Consider the following 22,269-nt stretch of genomic DNA (forward strand, 5'->3'; position numbering starts at 1 on the left):
GACAGAGTCTATCAGGTTGCTGGTCTTGAAATTTTACCAGTGTCCCCCCAAAAAGATTCTCGACATTCAAGGGCTGTGATTTACAAAGGAGCTGCTCAGAGGGTAGCAGGTCACCGTGTATTAAGTGACCCGCAGGAGCGATCTGCCTGTGCACCATAAGTGTGAGCTCCTTCATGCCAACTCAGAGAGGGCAAAGGGAGCCCGTTCACTTTCTCCGCTCCCGCTGCACCTTTGCATCGGGATCAGTGCCAGCCCTTACACTCACTGGATGTAGGTAACACTTCAGCTTGTACAAAGCTTAGATCCAGACTAACTCACCTTTGTGTAACTGATGGTGCCATATGCCTTTTCATGAATTTCTTAGGGGAAATCACAAACCACATTCAATTTCAGGATCATCCCCTCGACAAAGATTATAAATTTGACTCCTGCATTATAAGTGACTCAAAAATGATATAATGCTTTTACAAAAGTCAGTTACATCTGCGAGAAAGTAAGAGGTAGAATTTCTACATCGAACATATAGCTACACTTCCATCAATTTAGTTAATAACTTCCTCACGCTTAGTATCATCAGAGAAACTGAGGAAACAAGAGAAAAACCCCAGAGCCCTACAAATATCATTACATTGCTGGTTATGCACCAGTTAGCACAGGAAAAAAGTATCAAAAGATAATACTGAAAAGCGTCATATTTGGCACAATACTTTCCATAGCTGAAGACAAGCCAGTAATTCAGTTCATATTTTTACTTCATTATGACAACTGTTATGAATACAACTCTCATTTCCTCTCTTCAGATCCCTTGCTTGCTGATTTGAGGCTCGGCTTTATCCTCAGCAGTGTTAACTATTTGCTGAATGCTTTACATTTACCAGTTCTGTTGTCCACAGTCTGAAAAGCAGCGAGAAGCTTCTTCCAGTAGAAAATAGCCTATCAACTCACAATGAAAAGCAATCCTTGTGAGCAAATTGAATCAGCAGTTCTGCCGAGCGCAGGGTTAAACCCTGCTTATCCCCTGACCTCTCAAGTGTAATAACAACATTCTTATAAGAGATGACCCAGTTTATTATAGACATTCCTGGCACTTTGCCGAGCTCCTCATACTACCCACTGTGCATGCAATATTTGTGGTGCAAATCCACTGTCTATAATTGGTATGAATAATTGCATTGCAGTGGAGTGTCCTTACCCTGCCTTTTATTAGAGCCTGCTTTTTTAATCAGTTTTTATGCATCAGTTGAAAATGTTTCAGGCCACAAAAGCTATAAACAATCTTCAGATTATTAATAAAAGAAATATTTAAAAATGAAAGAACTAGAGATTTAATATAAATATAGTAACTACTGCATTTATGCAGTACCTGAGCACTGTATGTTGTTAACAAAAGTTACAGTTATGTTTATTTAAATTGCAGTGAAATCATACTAAATCAACAGTTCAGTTCTGATACTCTGTGATGAAATGCTCTAAAGTAATGGTTATTTATAGCAAACAAACCTCACGCAACAAATTTTAGTCACTACCTCTCAGAAACTCTATAATGGAGAAACAGCAAGAAATCTCAGAGAGTAGTATTTATTTTGTACATTTTAAAGGTTCTTTAAAGTTTAGTAAAAAGTAGAATAGGACAAACAGTGCTACTTAGTTCCTATACTCTCTAGTAACCCCAGTATAAATTAGAGGCACTTCTTACTTTAAGTTACTCTAAATAAAAACATCCAATCTCCTTTTGAGCCCATATAAGGCTAGCTTCATTAGATACCCACTCTTATACTGGAACAAATTTGTTTCTCCACACTTTTCATATTTTTAAAGCTCTCCATCACACTCCTCCACTCCCTCCCAGTCATTTCTTTCCAGGTCTGAAGAGATATAGCCCATTTGGTCGTTCACTATATGGCTGTTCTGTCCCTTAAATCACTGTCACGGCTTCTCTGTTTTATTTTGGAAGGAATGGGAAGATCAGGAGTGCACACAGCATTGAAGGTATGAACAAATCCTAGATTCTTTTATACAAGTGTAGTGTTATTTTGTTTTGTTCCCCATTTCTAATGATGCCAGTATTCAGCTCTGAACTTTGTATTACTTAACGTCCAATTGATTTTTTTTTTAAGGATTATCAATTCGTATCTCAAGATACATACATAATAAGTTATTTCTGAATCAATCATTCTCATATGTTCCCCTTTTCCCATCTGCACCATTTAATTTTATTCTTACTCTTCAGTTTATTATTTCTTGATTTCATTTTCCATACACAAATTCTGAAGGTCTGTATTTTCCCTTAACACTACCAGCATATTTAACCTTATTAAAGCTATGCCAGATTACATGTTCCTTCAGTTTGAGGTTTTAAGTTCAGGTTTCACAACTATTAAAAAGCTGTCCCCCACTTCAGTGATACCCAGTCTCCTGCTACAGAACCAACTCTGCTGCTTTGGCTTGGACACTGATGCTCGTACACATCATATGTTCCTCATGCAGAACAGTGCAATCAGAAGCATCTTTGAAAGAACCATACTTTCTGCAGACGGGCACACTGCATGCATTTCCACCCAGTAGAGCCCTACAGGCTCCCAGGCCATGCATGATTCTCCCCAGGAAAAAAAGGCAGCGGGCGGCCATAACTACAAGAGCAATTCAGAGAGCTGATTTCTAGACATTGCCTTTCCCCAAGTCTTGACAGTTCCCTTCTCATCACATGAGCAGGTAACTACCCATCACAAGATACCTTCAATCTTCTTAGGATGAAGAAATGTACCTGAGGGCCCCTACCAAAACAAGGTGTGAGTTGCTACTACCAGCTTAATTAATAGGGCAGAAGATAGAGTAGCAAGCCACACAGCCTTCAGGCAAAAAGGTGTCTGGAAACGGACTGCAAGCCAAATGGCATCTGAAGGCACCCTTAAACTATGACTGCTAACATACTACTAGTGCAAAAATGGTTAGATTTCTGGAAGAGACTTTTTGCATCTTTTCCCAATGGTTCGGTAAGCTTGAAGTTTGCTCTGATAGAAGGACTGATAAATATTTCATAGTACCACAGCTTGAAAAGACCTGTAACTGCTTCAACACTGAGACAAAATTACGTATATTCTGTTAATATGTGCTTCTGAACCGAACACAGCTAAGATGACAAAAAAAGGGAAAAAAGAAAAAGAGCTATCAGTGCAACAGACTAATTACGCTCTAAACTCGTCATCTCACTCCATAATTTCCAAAACTAACTTCCAATCCACACAAACTGACAACTTGCCCTTCTTCTTGAGATTTTTGAACTAGTTTGTTAAATAATGAACATTCAGCCTCAAAGTAAACTGAGTTTTAAACAGTAATTACCATGATTCTTACTTAATCTATTAATGTTTTCCTCATACTTGACTAGAAAGCCTGCTTTTCCAGTTCCTGGCCAGATATGACACTCCTTCCAGCCTGCAGGAACACAGCATACAATAAGCCTAGGTGATGTGTGGAACTCAGGTGCAGCATGCATCAAAAGATGTATTTGGTCTGAAACCATGGTAAGACTTGCCTTCCCTTTGCATGAACTGAAGGATTGCTGTTGGGAGTAGCAAGAGCTGCTGTTCACAGCAAGAAGGTTATGACATGTTATGCGTGTTATTATCATCTAGTGTAAACATTAACAAAGTCAAGTACCTTGGGATACGTGGTGAAATATTTCACAGGAGGAAAACCATTAACTAGTTATCCAAATGACATGGAAGAAAAGGTATCAATAAGGACAGTATTCACAATTCAATCCTGTGGAGATCTTCAGGTTGGCTTGTAAGTCTCTCCTGCTGAAGACTGTTGACTATCTTACTCAGACATGCTCTCACCAACTTGACTAAAATACAGTTTTCTTCCTTCTGCCCTTCTAGGAGAGGAAAGGAATGCAAACAGACGAAGAGAACTTCACAAGCTAATATTGGTATAGTTTTAAAACAAAAGGTAGTTTTAATCCCTATAGGTGCTCATTTTACTTTAAAAGTGGCTCTAAACATCTTTTTCTCCAGTGTATGTAAGCTTACTGTCACAGTAGACAGTTTTATGTAAGATCTCAGTCCAACAACGTATTTTCTTTAGTAGTCATACTGATGTATCTCCCTCACCTAGTCTCCTCCACACAATCCAGCTGTCTTCCCCACACCCACAGACATGCCAGTACAACTGGTGGCAGGTCTCACACCAGCCTGGAGTTACACCAGCTCCTTTACCAGATTCAAAGTGTGTCTACTGTACTCTGTAACAGGCAGGACTCTGAGGGGAACACTTCAATGCCGCTATCTCCAGAATTTTAGTAAAATAGGCAATGTTGAAACAACAATTTAAAAATCAAAATCTAGCACAGGAATCCTCCACTTATTTCAGGTATTTTTTCCCAAAATACACATAGCAGACTGAGAGGCCAGAGACCTCAAGCTGAAGCTCCAGGCAGATTCAGCTAAACCCACCTACAGCAGAGGTCCCACCCAAGTGCAGAAGTACGCTACTCGGGAAGGCATCAAAGCCCTCAATGCAATGCAGTGTTGCTCCAGGAAGGAGGAAAATACAAGACCAGCTTCCCTGTCAGTTTCTCCACTGAGGGCAGTGTTCCCTTGAAACCTCACATGAACTAGCCCAAACATTAACATGAAAGACAACTTAAAATCAAATCCCATCCAAAATACACAAGCTACATATCATGTGATTTACTATGCCTGCTTCTGAACAGTGATGGGCAGAAATAATTGTAAGACCTTAATCTGTTATCTTAATGACTTTATGTTTCAGATTTGATATCAAGACCACTAGGACTACTTCTAATTAGAAACTAAAAAAAAAAAAAAAAAAAAAAAAGACAACAAAACCAAACCCCCAATCTCCCCCCAAAATAAAACTTCACAACGAAGCCAGGCACAGCTTACCTAGAATCAACACCTACGTGCCAAATGTTTTTCATAGTTAGCTTACCAGGGATCTACCACAAATACTAATCATTCTGCTAAGACATCAGATGACTCATGACTTAAGCACAGTTAGTACACTCAAGACTTAAATGTAAGGACAAAAGTGAAGATATTTTCCCCCTTTTAATTCTCTTTAACCAGTATCTTCATTGCTATTTTTGAATCCTTGTTATCCTTCCACCACCCCATGAAAAACCAAAAATCAATGCACTTGTAAAGGCCAATGCATTGCACGTGTACCGTGACAGAATACAGAACTCTGATTTCCAAAGACAGTCTCATGAATAACAGAGGGTGATATTTCTAGACTAATATTCAATAAGAGTCAGGATTACGTCATCTTACAGCATAGCTGAGCAGACTAGAAAGAGTTTTCGCAGAACTGCACAGTTTTTATTTCTTTATGCAGTTGAAGGACAGGGCAAGGGAAACAAAACATCAAGGCAAAAGATTAAAAATTCAGAGCATCTAAAAGACGCTCTTCTCCATTTTCAACAAAATACAGATTAGCCTTTTTACTGTTTGAATGGCAGTAATTGCTATAATCGCAGTTTTACAACTCTATCCATTCTATTTCTGTTCCCTCACGCTCTTTCTTCAAAAGAATTTCACATTTGAAACTGAAGTTTCCTAGGAAGTAGGAGTTTTTTCACTCTTTTTGTTGTCTTACACCTGTGCATATACAGCTGTTTTAGAATGCCAGCTCCTGATCTTGTCGTCTTAAGAAGGCTTAAATTCCAATTTGAGAAAGTGCATCCACAAATCCGGAAACAGGTGCATCAAACTGGACTGTATTAACCAACGGGTTTTATGCATTTTCTTGATTTAAAAAGATAAAGGAGTAAAGGTCTAAGGAAAAAGAATTCCCTAACAACCGTCCTTAATAAACAGGCATTTCCACATCCCTGAAGGTTTTAAACTTACTGTGTCGAATATCTAGCGTGGCCACCATGACTCAAGAGCCTACCCAGTGCTGGAAAGCAGGCCACAGTATCATGCCCCACTCTCTTGATTGCTCCCAGCCACGTGCTCCTGCTGCCCACTTTTAGCTGGCTCTGGCCCTCATCTGATCCCTACATTCACAACCCACTAGAGACAGCAGGAACACAAACTCAGCAGAAGAATATGTATCTGACAGGTCAGACGCCTGACCTGGATTACCTTGCAATTCAATACTAGCGCCAGTGCTAGGGATGGGGTGGCAGTGCAGAGTAGGGAGAGGGGGGGAAAAAACCTCCCCCTTTCAACAGCTATGTGCAAATCAGCTCAAAGTGAAACTGTAGTCTAGGACACTTACCAGCTGCTTGCCGTTTTAAAAGGTCATTAAGTGATAGAGTGAAGGTGACTTCCAGAAAAGGGCTGCATTTTAAAAAGCCTACTCAAGAGAACTAGGATTTAGGGGAAAAATAAAAAAAAAATAAAAAATATGGAATGAGCAACAACAGGACTTTTATAAAAGCACTGGTTCCTCTGGAACCAGCTCTTATAAAGTACTCTCTGTATAAACAGAAATAAGTGATACTACCAAAGTCTGCCAAAACTAGAAGTTAGTACAAAAGTTGAGACCTAGCAACAGTCTGAGGAAAAAAACCCACAATGAATGTGATGGTCCTTTGTTTCCTAGTTATACAGAAAACACTACTGAACTCACACCTTTTGAAGACTAAACAGAAGAGCTAAAAAACCTAAAAAGCCCTGAAAAAAAGTACTGGGTACTGCAGGGAGAAGGCAAGGGAAGGTTCTTCCACTACCTAGACATCCTTGCCAAAGCAGCACAGATGACATTGACAGCTCAACGGTTTGGGGGGTTTGATGGGATAATTTGGTTATCATGACAGCCATCTTCCCAGCCACTGCCTCTGATACAGCTGGGCTAATATGTAACAGCCTCTTGAAAGCTTAGTTGTACCATCCCACCCGCAGGTTTAGGGTGCATTTTTCTGGTAAGCCAGCAGACACAACATGTTCTTCAGAGAAGCGAGCAGACTACTCTTGAATGGAAATGCTGTACAGGAACCAAAGGAAAGATTCGGATGGAGGTACTTTCCTGACAAAAGCAGTTTCATACCTTGTGTTATGCTTTGGAGTCATTTGTGAATTGAGGACACCAACCTGGCTGATTCTGCCTAATGTAAAGTGACAAACAGGTGGATAAAATTAGATTTTAGAAAGTTACTACAGATAGCATGGACTAATTCTGTGCATGTACAGAGCAGCTGAAGAGGGAGTTATCGTCTTAAGCATTCAGTTGTCTCTCAATTAATAACCATTTCACTTTCATGATAAAACAACGTATTCTGAGCTCTAAACTCTTAGTCCTTATCAATTCAAATGTTATATTTCAGCTAATAGCACAACTCATATACTTGACTTCGGATTATGACCTCAGCCTGCTTTTAAAGATATCCATCAACTTTATGGTAACACAAGCATTGTGTCTATAGGTAATGTATGTATTAGTCAAAGTATAAAGGGGAAAACACAAAAACAAAACGAAAAACCCCACACCACACAAACAGAACTGACATTTTAAAAAATACATTTAGATAAACTTTTCATTCTTTTACTTGACACATTAGATACTTAGATGGAAACATACTTACTGCTCTTTTTCTGGAACAACCTGTAATCCAAGGCACAGTAAGGTTTCCTGAAATCTGCAGAGGGGAAATGGGAAACAGAACAACATCATCTTAGGATGCCATGACAGATAATACTGAGCAGCTTTCACAATACTTCAATATTGTGCATTCAATTCTGCTAAGAATGTCTTTAACAAAGGCTAAGATTTAAAAGCAAAACAGTCACACTCAGCCTTACTGTTGCAAGACTAAAAACAAAACACTGTTTCTTGGGGTGAGGGTAAGATAATACAGTGGCAACTCGAGTGTTTCTGTACTTCTGCTACCTCAAAACCTGTAATTCAGAACACCAGTTTTCATTTTCAATGTCACAAAACCAGTAAGATTAAGCAGACTGGAGTTAGACAAGTGCCCAACGTCTGACAGAACTGCCATCACATAATTTTTCAATTACATCAGTTAAACTTTCAGAACAAAATACTATCACGTTAGTAACTGAACTATTTCAATGTCAGATATTAAGGATTTGCATATTAGCAGAAAAACTAGGCAGATCAGGCTGGAGAAGGAAGGGGAGGGGGTATGAAGGCAAAGGTTAGCTGCTTTGATTCCCATTGCTTTTCTATCATTCTCCATCCAGAGGTCAGACTTTATTAAATAATAATCTTGGACTTTTTTCCCTGGCCACCTGAAACGTGTCATAGCCTGGAATATTTTAGGCTTATTTAGGATTCCGTGTTCATCTTCTGCTGCAGACAAGCAATTCTTCAGAGACTAAACATAGCTCTCATGAGATTGATTAATCTCAGGTCATTATATGCACTACATATGTGAGGAAGAAAAATCTACGCAATTCTGCTGACTATCAAACTACGCTAATAGATTTTGTATTTGGGAAGCGCTTTACTAATGAATCTTGCAACATGAGCATAATCAAATATAGAGTACCTAGTACAGTTTGTCTCCTGTACAAGCACAGAAGATACTTTTATTTTTCAACCTTTTAACTGGAAGCGCTTGGAGGTTACCCAAGGTCAGACACTTTCTCATGACAGCACAAGGCGGGTTGAGGGCAGCTAGAAACGAACACTCTCCCCTCCTAAGGGCAAGTCTACACCAGCTTCTGTGTCTAAACCACTAATTTCTTAGTTGCACACACACATTTTAGAAATCCTGTATAAACAAGTTACATCTATTACAATTCCATATGCCACACAACAGCATCACACCACAGAATCTGCTATAAATGTGCCCTTGGTATCCACCCAGATGGTTTCTCTTCACAAATTTAAAGCAGGGCTACAGAAAAAAGTGCCTTTCTATGTGAATAAAGCAATCAGTCTGGCAGAGTATTAATGGTTACTTGGAAGACACACACACAAGTTCTGACAGGTATGATGCCAAATACAACCAAGGTTATCTCGATACAAATTCTTGAAAGACAACATGCATGGGAGTATCCTAAACTGGCTCTATAAAAAAGGCACAAGAGTTGGGAGTTTTTTGGAGGGGTGTATTTTTTGAGTGAGATGGATAGTAATCCTGCATCCACAGGTGTAACTCCAGTCCTCGTCCAACTGGAACAGCTACCATGAGTTGCAAAAGTGACAACTTGAAATGCTTCTCTCAGGAAGCTTCCTGTATTCTGTCTCAGAATCAGCACCTCTGCCAGATGCTAGAGACAGTTCAAAGGTACTGCAACACTTGTGCATTGCCAATGCTGTACCTTAATTAAAGTGGTTACACTATATGAGGCCCCTACATGATCTTTTCCCAATTCACCTGCTCATTCACTGTCCCAGATATAGTGCACTGGAACAACCCAAGAGCCCCAACCCAGTCCAGGTTCCTGTGTGCCCCAGCTTTACTTGAGGCCACATGCAGTGTTTCTGCAGCCTGCTCACAGCTGCTGTCCCCTCCACAGCCCCATAGGCTCCCCGTATTCCTGCAGCTGGAATTACTTCACCACAGAAATAAAGCATAGGCAACTTCTGTGACAAAGGTAACTCCGTTTCTGCTACAAGAACGAGTGTCAGGAAATGCTTTGTTCAAGTCTCTTCAGAGAAGACCGTGTTGCTGGCCCCAGCAAAAAGCTGCGTTGCCCAAAGCTAGCAAGTCCTCCTTTTGTCTTCAAAAATCTCTACAGAAGTAAACAAATCACTTTGACACATTAAAAAACCAAAAAAAAATAACAAGTCCTATTTCCTTAAATAAGGCAAACTTGTAGCTCATTCAGATAAAGCAGGATCCTTAAAGTGAATCTTAAAAATAAGTAAGTATATAATATATCTATACCCTATTCTGACATACTGGCCACAAGGTTTAGGATTTTTCCTTGAAGAAAACAGGGCTAAATTAGCTAACTGTGCTTCAGTGTGTATAACAAAGTAATTAAAAATACACATACTTTCAACAGTATTTTTATCCCTTAGGGTTGGGGGGAGGAAACCAAGACTAAATCACAATTCAGCCTTGAGGACCAGCAAGAATAGCCTCTCTAGGTCAATATGCTTAAAGCCAGACTAAGAGAACTAAGTAGGTTGAACAATTTGTTTACTGAAACTGCTCAGGCATTAAAATTGATCACTTTATTAAATTTACTCTTAAGTTACACTAACATGAATTTGATTAATTGAACCAGTAAGGAAGCTATAACTAATTGCTCATTAGATACCACACCAATGTACGACAGTAATTACTTCATCAAAACACAAATCACACTGTCCTGACTTTGAAGAAGCATCTGCTTGGATGTTTAACTACTCCAATAATCATGTAGCTCAGGTTTAATCTATTTTAAAATTTAGGATGATTTCCCTAGTTTTAAGGATTTCCATTCCTACGCTGATGGATAAATTGGCTTAACACAGGCAATAAAATTAACAGGAACTGACTACATACAAAAGTGTAATCCTTAATAAGTCTATCTGTTACAAAATCTATGTCTCTGAAAATTTTATGTATAAAAATTATTAAACTGTAAGGGGATTATTAAGCTATAAGGAGAATGTCTATAAGAAACAGCAGTCATACTAGACTTAAAATTAAGGGAAGGACTTGGAGAAGGGGGTTAAAGTAGTGCAGAACTGATGATTTCAACAAAATACATTATCAGCCTAGCAGGGTACACTATTTGCTACATATGACTTTGAAGGCAGTAGGTGAAGTTTTCTTGTCAACATGGTAAGTGACTGTTGGAAGTGTCACTGTCATATAGTAACACCTCTTAAGATATAGGACTTACTTTTGCTTTGTTCAGGAACGTGCTAAAAACTCTAAGCAAGGAACACAGTGATCCGGAGAAACTGGCACCATCATTTCTTCAAGGTACTGTGGGATCTGGCCAGGCTGTAGGACACTATTCCTCTGTAGCTTCATCAGAGCCATGATACCATATGCCCTGACCCCACAGCTTCTGCCTTCCCTTATAAATTCTCTAATACTGAAGAGTGTCATCTCAGAGGTTCATAGCATGAATGCTCACAGCAATAAGTGAATTAATAGCAAGTTGTCCAGTTTTTCCAAGGTTTAAAATTGTGGAAGGGCAAGGGATACCATGGGAAACGAGAGCTCCCTCAATCCAAGGTGCATTCCCAAACCCACAGAACAGGGTCTCTTAGAGACAGGCATGGAAGTCAAAGGGGTACAGATGAGTTCCTAACTTATCGAAAAAAAACAGGTATGTCATTACAACAGGAGAAAAAAACATAAAAACAACCCAAAAAATGAAGTTACAGAAATCTCCTTGTTCTGATCCATAACAGGCCACATGATAAAATTTCACCTACCATGAACCATTTTAGCTGTTTAAAAAGACTTTGTCCCTACCCCCAAAATATCCCAAATCAAACTTATTTCAAATTCCATTAAAAATTAAAAAAAGTAGTAAGAACTAAGTCTTACTGATGCTTTTTCAAGAGTAAAATAAAGTACCAAGAGCACATAGATGGAGGTATCAATAATATATTTCACTTCATGAAACTTTAGAAAAATTTCCTTAATTCTATCGTATGCCCTATTGCAGCTTTACCAGCCCTTTATTGAAGAAAGATGTACACATTTACAGCTTTTCCTCTTCTACGAAACTAGTATGTCAAAAGTAAACAGCGTTTAATGAATTTTATAACTCAAGTAAGAGCAGTAATAGCAAATACTGGCAGACTGAGAGAAGGGAGAACGGGAAAGAATGGTTCATCTAAAGTGCTCAGCTTAGAAAAGGTGATAAATAAGAATTGCAGATGTCCCATCTACTTCACAGAATCTGCTCCAGAGTATATATGCTCCTCAAATCTCATGTTTACCAAAAAAGCAAAAATTCTGGTGAAAAGTGGTAGTTACTTGGACTCAAAAGCTTTCTTTCAAATCCTTACATGAGATAGGAACAAGTCAGACAAAAAAAATAAAGGATTGTTTCCTATATGTTCCCTATACTAGTAAAAGTGTATTGTTTACATGGTTCACATTCAGGATAAATTAAAACGGTAGTAAGAGGCAAATGCACAAAGATAACACAGACTATCACATCCTGTCAGTCTTAAGATTTTCATCTCAGTGTCTCTAGACTATGTCATGCCACATGGCATAAAAGTCCCTGAAAAAAGATCAATTTGGATGTTTGCTGCACAACTATCTCTCCTCTAGTTATAATAAAAAATAAAAACGTGTGTCACTGTTGTAGCTTCTTCTGAACATCTTTTAGTTCTTCAATTATCTGCATTTACTTTTCTCCTCTCTGTATCACTGAAGGGACACTCTTACAAGATAAGGAAATAATGGGATTGAATGTAAAACCAATTTTGAATTAGATGTTGCAGGAGAGGAAGAGTTGCTCACGTAGTGCCTCCCATCATCTTAACTAGCTTACAGGAGATCCTAATCCCCAAGAGAAAACGGGTCCAAGAGATTGGCAACTGCACAGGGGGTACAGGCAGTGCTGATGGAAGAGCTAATCCAAGCTGACATTAATAAGGGCAAGCAACTGTACAGCACACAAATGACAGCATGATCCCATGTTCTGCCCTGTGCTACATGCGAAGTATGTCTACAGAGGAACAAACAAGGGTATAGCTGCGACACAGGCTTTAGAAAGCATCAGCAGTTGTAGGTATGATCGCCTCATACCTACAAAGTTTATCTACTGAATCTTTAATATACACTGATCTTTAATATACAGCTACCCATCACAGCCCCAGGCTTAGCTATACAGATAAGAGTGGTGCCATACTATAGCCCTACCTGCACCTTTGTTTAAGAAGAAATTACCTCCACCGAAAGACGTAAATAGAGCACAGCCTGCAGAAAGGTGAACCTATCACTTACCAGATACCAAATTTTAAAGAAAACAGTACTTATCTACAACCTTGTCTTCAAGTTTTGAAGACAGATAAATTGACAGATTACCTGGTAATTATTTTGGTTTTGTGACAGCCTCAGTTGACTTGAAGATGTAAAATGAGGAGAAAAGGTACTTCTTGACGGATTAGCACTGTTATATAATGTACTGGATGTTGTATGTAATGAGGTCCGTGCAGGCAAGTGGTAGTCTCTGTTATGGTAGAGAATATTGTCAGGCACGTCCCTGGCATTCACCATCTGTGAACCACAGCTCACATTTCTTCCAGGCCCAGACAAGGCTGCACTTTGGTTCTCTACTCGAACAGAACTGCTGCTTTCACAGTATCTTGAATAGCTTTGTATTTGTGCGCCCATGGATGCTAGCTCTTCTTCTCTAGCATATTCATCATCCACATCTCCGGTTTCCATCGCGATGGACAGACAGCTGCCTTCCACAGAGCAATGCTTCTGCGCTGCACTTCCTCCCACAATTCTTTGAGGTTGATCTGTAACCGCCAGAGAAAACACTTCACGGATTTCCAGGTTTTGTGTGCTACAAGAAGGGTCCCTGGTATTAGCCCTTTGTCCAGGGGGCACATGCGATGCAAGAGCTGCATGTTCTGGTTTTTGTAACCTTTGACATCCCACGGGTTCAGCTTTACAGGGTCTGTGGCATATCATGGGTTTCTGAGGTAACACCAACTCTGCCGTCTGGACCGATGAACCACCATAGCTTTTTTTAGAGTGACTATATATGGAGTTCGCAGAATTCAGTACACTTGTTTGCCTAGATAAAATAATAGTCTTTTCTCCCACTAACAGGGAAGCATTTTTACAATGTGGTACTTGTCGTCCTATAGGGATGTGCTGCTGCTGAAACTCTGTATCATTTTTTCCTGGTAGTCGTGGAATAGAGGTTTTATGTATTTCTGCCACTGAAGTGTTCGCCTGCTTGGCGGATCCTTGCCTACTGTTTGAACTAGCAGGACTGTATATACCAGTAACTATTACATCGTTATTAGAAGTCCAAGAAGACTGCTGACTTTGGGATCGAGCAATATTTACCACGTTTCTAACTGCTGCTTCTGGAGGTACTGAGGGAGTAGTAGGGACAGTCCCTGGGGGAGTGCCCCCAGATTCTACAGCACTCTTGCTGCTCATCTTCCTTCGTTTATTGCCAACCCACGTCTGCAAACAACAAACAACGACAAACACAAAAAATAAGCAGAAAAATTAGGCAATTCCATTTTTAAGCAGATCTGATGAAATGTTAAGTGTTCAAGACCTAAGTTTACAAGTATGTAAATCATCTACTGATTATGCAGCGTCTGAACAACACACGGTGGAAACCCACGCCGCTGGTGCTTGGGATTCATACACTAATACACAAGAACCCCAGTCTCAATTCCAAAGCCACAGCTTCTCAAAAATCCGGAGACTGTATCATGCCTCCTGTCCCAAAGTTACCCTTCAGATTTATTTCATTGCCACCACTGTGACTAATTCCCCCAAATTTAAGTTTTTAATATTTAGCACCTTGGGATGCAGAAACATCACTGAGGTAACTTTTGTAACCAAATAACTCTGAGATACAACCTTCAAAACTGCCTTGAACAGAAACTGCCAATTCTTGAATTTAGATGAGAAGAAAAAGAACTCTTTCTATTAGACATCTACAAGACAACATTGTGAAGTATTCAAACCTATGGACTAATTCCTCCTCTGCCAGCTGCACAAATCAAGACCTGACAACAAAACCTGCTTTTGAAAGACACTGATAGACAAGATTAGGACTACTGGGACTTGACTTCAAGAGAAGTTTGCTATTATGGACATTTTTGAAAGTGACAATGACAGTATACGGTTTTATGTAAAAGATAGTGGAGGAAAAAATAAAAAAAATCCAGGTTCTATAGCAGTTGTGTGTAGGTTAAAATGTACTGCTGTTTTAAACACACAGGAAAGCCTGTCCTGCAAATAACTCATTTAACATGTAGCTAAAAGAACTGAAGGGGAAATGTTAACTTCAGTATTTCAAGACAAAGACAGTTAATCCAGTGGAAGCATCAGATCTAACAATGGAGGCGCAAGCACCACCTAACTATTCCTGGCAATTTTCATGATCAGAGAGACAAGACTTGCTCAATTCTTTCACCACAGCATGTCTGTACTGAATGTAAAGGCATAAGTGAGCAGGATACAAGTGCCAAAGAATGAAAAATAACCTTTGCATCTGATTATACTGGTTATGAAAAGGATCAGATACCCATATAGAGATACAGTAAAAGAGTTTTCTGCACCACTCTGGATATCATCTGCTCATGCCTAAAACCAAACCAAAGCAAGATCTCAACAGTCAGCAACCCAAATCCATTGATTTAATCAATGAACTCCCTCACCCCACAACAAGGAAACTGCACTGAGTACCTATCTTGAGTTTCCATCTCATCACATGAAAGGAGGAAAGCTTTCTTCACAGACCAATACCTGCTAAGGAAGTAAACAGATTTTGCTACAGGAAAATACACATCCCTGCCATACAGAAGTATGCTGAAGCCCCCATTCCATTCTACTCATTTTTGTTGTCAGATTTTACAAAATGCCTAATTTGAGGCATGAGTTGCTGCATTCTATGGAGTAAAATGTCAGTTACTAGTGATAATTTTTTTTTCCTCAAAAGCAGAAATCACAGCCACAGTTCTCAAGTTACTTTCCTTTATTGCATAAAACAAATTTAGAAGACCAAATTTATTTTTTATAATTTCTGCTCAGTCAATAAACTTTCAAGATAGAACTCATAATTAAACAGAGACACTGTAAATTTTGGACCAGGAAAAAAGATTTCATCCCAAACTTTTCCAACTGTACAGAACTACCATCTGAAGTGTTTCCTGACAGTTTTCCTGAAAAGAAATGCATTCAAAGAAATGCAAATAACTTACTAGCACTACTGTTCACTTGGGATTAAAGTACAGTTTCATGAGACAGCACGTCAGATTTACCACTGCTAAAAGAGTCCCATTCTCCTGACGATGTCCCCAGCTTCTTACTCCCGCCATTTATCCAAAAGCACCCACCTGAAGGACCAGTGAGTGCAAAACCCCCAAAAGGCATAAAACTGAATTGGGGGGGGGGGGGGGGGGGGTGTGGAGTTTTAGTAAGGTTAGCAAATTTAACTGGGTTACCCTGAAATTGAATAAATACAAGAAATGATCAGCACAAGAAGAAAGACGGGAGAGAAAGAATTGCACAGCTGGGAGAAGGGAAAGAGTACAAAACCTCCTATTTTTAGCACTGCGAGACATTAGCCTTGAGAAGAATTATGTAAAACTATACCCTTAAACTGAAAGGGAAGCTCCACACTGTTACTAGCTTGATGGTCATCATATTACTTTGGGATGTGACAGAGGAGTCATTAAGTACAAAATATCCTAAGAAAAGGAACACAAATGTTTGTTTCAATCAATTCCCCCAATTAGCAAGTTTTGGGAGCACTTTCACTAACACTGGAAGCATTACTGAAATTCTTAACTATTATTTAGGTGGAGGAGAAGCTCCCAGAAGAGATGATACATTGCTCAGCTGTTAAGAAAATTACCTGAAATTTAAGAGACCCTGATTTTACATTCCCAGTTTGAACATGGCAGAGCTGGAACAGGTTGTGACTGTCCCACAATCCAGATACACATCACAAAGGGACTGTTAGTGGTGCCTGGCCATTAGTTTTGACTAGAAAGTTCATCCTAAATCTGAAAATTAAGTGAAAATTAAGGCCACTGAAGCCTGACGTAGCTAGAATACATAGTCATTAAATTTGAAGAGGGCTAGGGTTTTTTCCCCAGGAGCAACTCTACCACATTTCCTAATTTTGAAAGGGAGAACATATTTTTCTGTATTGCAGTAGTAAATCTGCAGAGGTTTACATCAAATCATAAATAGAACTTTTATGTTTTTTCCAACCCAGCTCAAGATTGGAAAGACAGGATGTAGTTCTATGGGACAAGGCTATAGAAATCCAGATTTGGGAAAAAAAATACATTCATAGAGTTATGACATTTGAATTATAAGAGTTACATTTAGGGAATTTATGTTCCTATTATAGCTGCAAGTGCCAGCTGCAACCCAAGTACCATTCTGCTAGACATTGTGTAAAGAAGTACTGATCTCTGTCCAAGAGTTTTATACAAAAAAAAAAAAAGAAAAAAGGGTAGAATTAGGAGAGGCAGAAAGGAGGGGTGTAAAAAAGAGAAAGGTAATATCATGCAAAAATGTGACAAACACAGGACAAATGCTGGGTCTGTTTTCATTGCACTTCACAAGTAGGAAGAAACTTTTTAAGTACTGCAAATAAGGGCTCAGTAAGGGAAGAAAACTACAGAAAAAAGATCACGATACATTATAGCAGCACGGGAAACAGAAAGGGAAAGGGAAACAAGACAAAGAGTGAATGACTGCAAGCAGAGGAGAGACTGGCTGCCTCCTCTAGGTCGTTCAATCAGAATAAAAATAGAAAAACAGGCCCTGACTGCATCATCAGCATCCAGATTCCTGTTACAACTGTTTGTCTGTTCCAGAGAGTCTGAATTTCTGGCTGACTTTCAGAACTTCCCACCACCTAGAGCTGAGAAAGTAAGTTTTAATAATACCAGAGTACTTTGAGGGAGGGGAATCCAGGTAAGAATTAGAGGGCAGAAGGGGTTGTTACTGTCAATATAACACTGGTACACCACAAAAAAAAAAAAAACTAGACTAATTTTACTTCTTCCTTTTCAGTGTCCAGCATTGCAGCAACTCCTGGTAGCTCCACTACTGTTATTTTTTCCAGCTAATGCTTCATGATTTCTATTTCTGCTCTGAGACAACAGCCATTTTGTTGTCTAGTGTTTCACAAAGGGGTTATTATTGCCCTTCGCATGGAACTCACAGACTTTGGAAGAGATCCTGTTAGCACTAGTAGCATTTTTCTTTTATAAGAAAAGAATGTACTCACTGTAAATAACCATGAGAGACCACAATATTTATGATTGTGACATGGAATACGAGTGTGACAGAGTGTGTCAAAAGAAATACTTCCACAAGTATTCCCCCAAATACATTAGGTTATAGAAATTTGTTTAACTGAAGAACACTTTCCTAATAACACGACCTTTCTTTGATAGAATATATTGCACAAGATTTCTATAGGGCAAACTAATTTGCAATTTAATAAAAAAAGCAAAACCAAAACCCAAACCAAAACACCATCAACAAAAGACAAACAACCACCACAAAACCCCCCAAACAAACAAAATAAGCAAACAAACAAAAAAAGAAATCACTCCTTGTGCAATCCAGGCCCCCGCTAAATACAGCAATCATGTGAAGACATTTCAGCAAAAACAAACTATAAACAGGCCCGCTGGATAAAAATGAATGTCACACACACATACTGAAGTCTGATTTAAGACAAGTATTAAGTTAGAGACTCCAGTCCTCAACAGATATTTTATGTAAAGAAATGAAAGTGTATAACTTTTAACATACAAATTTGGAAGGCCTCAGTACTTACCCTGACTACACTGAAGTCCAGCTTAGTTTCTTGTGCACACTGCAATATGAGCTGAAAGCAATTTTTACTTTGATTTGTCATTCCATTTTCATAATAACGCTGTAATATCCTTTGTTGTTCTACAGTAAATACAGAACGCAGATTCATCTAAAAATAAAAGAAGATACTCTGAAAGTTGGAATAAAAATTGTAATACTTGCAGAATGCAGAGGCTCTCATTTATGCTTACTGTGATAACACTAAGTGTTGACATGTTTTCTTTACAGAGTCCTTTACCAACACTTTTACTTACTTTCAAAAAAAACCACAAAAAAACCTGTTACAGTCAGCATTAGTATTCCTTTGTGATAGACTCAGGTTGAACCGGTAAACTACATGTCTGGAACAACGCTGACAGCCTTTCATAAGTAAATCTTGCATTGTTTTGCTAAGTCCAAGAGCCTCTAGTTTCAAAGCAAAAGTTTCTCCCTTAAAAAAAAAAAATATAATAAAGGCATTAGGCAAAATAGAGTAACACCAGTAGCTCAACAATATTGGCACGTCTCTTTCCCCTCCCCTACCAAAAAAAAAAAAAAGGTGACAAAATCTGTGATAAAACGAAGGTGACTGTTCTGCACCAGTTTCTACCACCTCCGACTTCAGCAAATCCTACACTCCACTATGGCTGGTCATGTCTTCCTTCTGCTGTGTCAGCCCTGGCACTTCCCAGCTGCAAAGTCACAAAGATCAAGGACCAGAACTGAAGACCACCTTAGGGAAAAAAAAAAAAAAAAAAACCAAAAAAAAAAAACCTCACAAAAAGAAGGGCTTTAGACAGTTCTGGTCAGGCCAGCGCAATGCTAATGCTCTAATATTAACACAAAGGAGAGACCACCCAAATCACAGCCTGAATTTAGAAAGGTTGAAGCTACTGTGAAACTGTACCCTCAAGCTAGAAAACAGGCTTTATAAGAACACTTAAGGTTTGTTTCACAGGGGTATAAGCCAATGCTGGCTACAGGACCTCAGGATGGGTTCCTGTCCCTTTGTCTGAAGTGGTGTCCAAAGTTTTTCAGCACGCTCACCCGTAATGAAGAGAGCCATGCTCCTCCCAGGCTAACAGCAACTCTTCAGCTCTTGTTTTCAGCCTGTGAGCCAGCTCAGCGCCGGGCCTCACCATGCGAGCACTTCGCCGTGCGGGGACAGGGATCGTGCAGCCGTTCAGGCCCCCAGGAACTCTGCTGGGGAGCAGCGCTCCCCCGGGGAGCCTGCCCTCAGGCCCACAAGCTCCGGATGGTGTGGCCTCATGGCGAGCAGCATCACCCCACAGCTGGCCGTAAGGCAGGCTCCTCACCCCATCCTCGCCAGGGCTCAGCGCAGGGCTATGCTGGGCCACGGCAGAGGCAGGAGGTGGCCAGGGACGAGGCAGCCTCTTCAGCTGCAGTTTGATGAACACGTTAAACCAGACACAGCTTTGTTACGCATGAAAATTCATGCCCTAGCTTGGAAAAGGCAAACACAGCTGAATATAGCCAAGCGCAGGACAGACTCCCTAATGGCAAACTGAAGTTTTAAGCTCTTGTTACACGGTCAATACAGGCAAAGAATACAGTCCTCTGGTTACACGTAAGAAAAGAAGAACCCCGTCATCACCAGATTTCCAGAATGGGGCCTTTATTTTGTCCCAAACAGGAGGCCACCAGCTGAGACACCGCAAGCGGTGGCCAGGAACAACCTTCATCTGACTCTGTGTCTTGGAAAGCAGAAAAGTCACCAGCCACAAGCTCTTTTTAATACTTTCGGTACATGTATCAAAATAATGCAGAACAAACTAAAGAATAAGAAAGCCTACCATCACCTTGTAGGAAAATAAAGGGGATGAGGGAACCCTTTGTAGCTACCAAGCTTTTAGTTACTGGTTTTGAAAATTTTGGGTGGAAAGGAGGGAGAGTGGCAGTATACTTATCCTTTGCACAAGAACTGCTTCTAATTTAGAGCAAATAAAATTAAGATCTCAAAAGCATGAGCAGACACGCAACTCCTTTCACATTATTAATCAAGATGATTATACTGTGTAATGGTAACAGTTACTGGAGTTCAACAGGCCTCCATGAAGAAAAAGATTAACATCTGTAATTTGGAGTAAAATGTTTGTAGGCCAGAGATTTGACTTCAGAGTTGACACTCCTCTATATGTCAACAGAAATAGAAAAATCACTAGCTACCGGTTGTAAAAATTACTGTTTTCTTTTCAATACTTAAACCAGAAGATTTTTCAATCACATTTTTACCTTTGTTCCCAGTTCTTATTTGTCCTCTCAACCTAGTTCATTAATAAACGCAGCACTACCAGCTGCATTACAAGTCAGGCTTTGCCCGAGTGATGCCTCCCACAGAACGTGTGTTCAGTCACAGTCAGAGCTGGGCAAAGGAGACTCTTTCTCTGAATACTCTGCTGTTTAAAGAAATTTATAGCAAGCAAGAGAGGAGACCATTATTAGTCCATTAACAAATCAATAAAGTTCACAAAAATCTACTTTATAAAGTTAAGAATCGTCTTTAGATCTCCCACATGGATATGCATGATGATGCAGTCACCAAATGATTTATGTCACTTTTACAGAATACGTAAGAGTTAATTTTGTGATTCTTCTTCCTCCTACACGATTGGCATGACCCAGCTTACACTTCTACTAAGAGTGCCTACTGCTCTTTCAGTACCAGTGGTCCTGTTTTATTTATTTGAGAACAGCTCCCACAAATGACCTCATCGGAAATAGTTATGAACCTTCTAACTGTCCAGATCCAGATGAAGACTGTCATCCAATAGCTCCAGCATTTTTATACATAATCTCATCAAAAAGAAGCATGATCTCCAAATAGTTCATCTACCACAATGAAGACTCCTCCAAGTGCAAGATAAATTTTTAGAATCAGACCTGATGACTTGCAAAGACATGTGTCAGGTCCTTGACATGTTTTTTAATTATGTGGATTTCTGTATCCAAAGCCATTTCTCTGTTAAAATACTTTCACTGTCGTATCTGACATCTGTAGTTTAGATAAGGACAGGGTGGAACATTTTGACAAAATCTCTTGATCTTCAGATGAACCTATATGCATTGCATGACAGACTTTGCCTTGCTAAGCTCAAGAGAGGTCGTAGCTGGGTTTAATAAACAACTCATTTTTGCTGTTTAGTTTAATCACTTGTAAACTACACCTGACAACCAAAATATTGTTAAGATTCCTTCCTAACTTCTGCTTTGAATCCAGGAAAATACAGCTCAGAGGACCACAGAATCACACGGGGTTGGAAGGGACCTCTGGAGATCATCTAGTCCAACTCCCCTGCCAAAGCAGGTCCACCTGGAGCAGGCTGCACAGGAACATGTCCAGGCGGGTTTTGAATGTCTCCAGAGAAGGAGACTCCACCACCTCTCTGGGCAGCCTGTTCCAGGGCTCTGCCACCCTCAAAGTGAAGAAGCTCCTCCTCATGTTTAGATGGAACTTCTTATGTTCAAGTTTGTGCCCATTTCCTCTTGTCCTGTCACCGGGCACCACTGAAAAAAGACTGGCCCCATCCTCTTGACACCCACCCTTTAAGAATTTATAGGCGTTGATCAGATCCCCGCCTCAGTCTTCTCCAGACTCAAAACACCCAAGACCCTCAGTCTCTCCTCATAAGAGAGATGCTCCAGGCCCCTCATCATCTTTGTAGACCTCTGCTGTACCCTCTCCAACAGTTCCCTGTCCTTCTGGAACTGGGGAGCCCAGAACTGGACACAGTACTCCAGATGAGGCCTCACCAGGGCAGAGTAGAAGGTGAAGATAACCCCCCTCGACCTGCTGTCACAGTCTTCCTGATGCACCC

At 39.9% G+C, this 22,269-nt stretch overlaps 1 protein-coding gene across 1 annotated transcript in view; it reads right to left on the reverse strand.

Annotated features, from left to right (window-relative positions):
• Window positions 1–18,577, reverse strand: part of HDX (highly divergent homeobox) — a 38,667-nt gene extending 20,090 nt beyond the window's left edge. Inside the window, exons 1-3 of the mRNA XM_074147754.1 lie at window positions 18,417–18,577; window positions 12,935–14,056; window positions 7,556–7,609 (exon numbers count right to left, since the gene is read on the reverse strand). Coding sequence (XP_074003855.1) covers window positions 7,556–7,609; window positions 12,935–14,056; window positions 18,417–18,563 — 1,323 coding nt within the window. The 5' untranslated portion in view covers window positions 18,564–18,577. The remainder of the gene's footprint in view (window positions 1–7,555; window positions 7,610–12,934; window positions 14,057–18,416) is intronic.
• Between the last annotated feature and the right edge of the window lie 3,692 nt (window positions 18,578–22,269).

The sequence above is a fragment of the Numenius arquata genome, chromosome 5, assembly GCF_964106895.1.
Source record: "Numenius arquata chromosome 5, bNumArq3.hap1.1, whole genome shotgun sequence".
NCBI lineage: Eukaryota > Metazoa > Chordata > Aves > Charadriiformes > Scolopacidae > Numenius > Numenius arquata.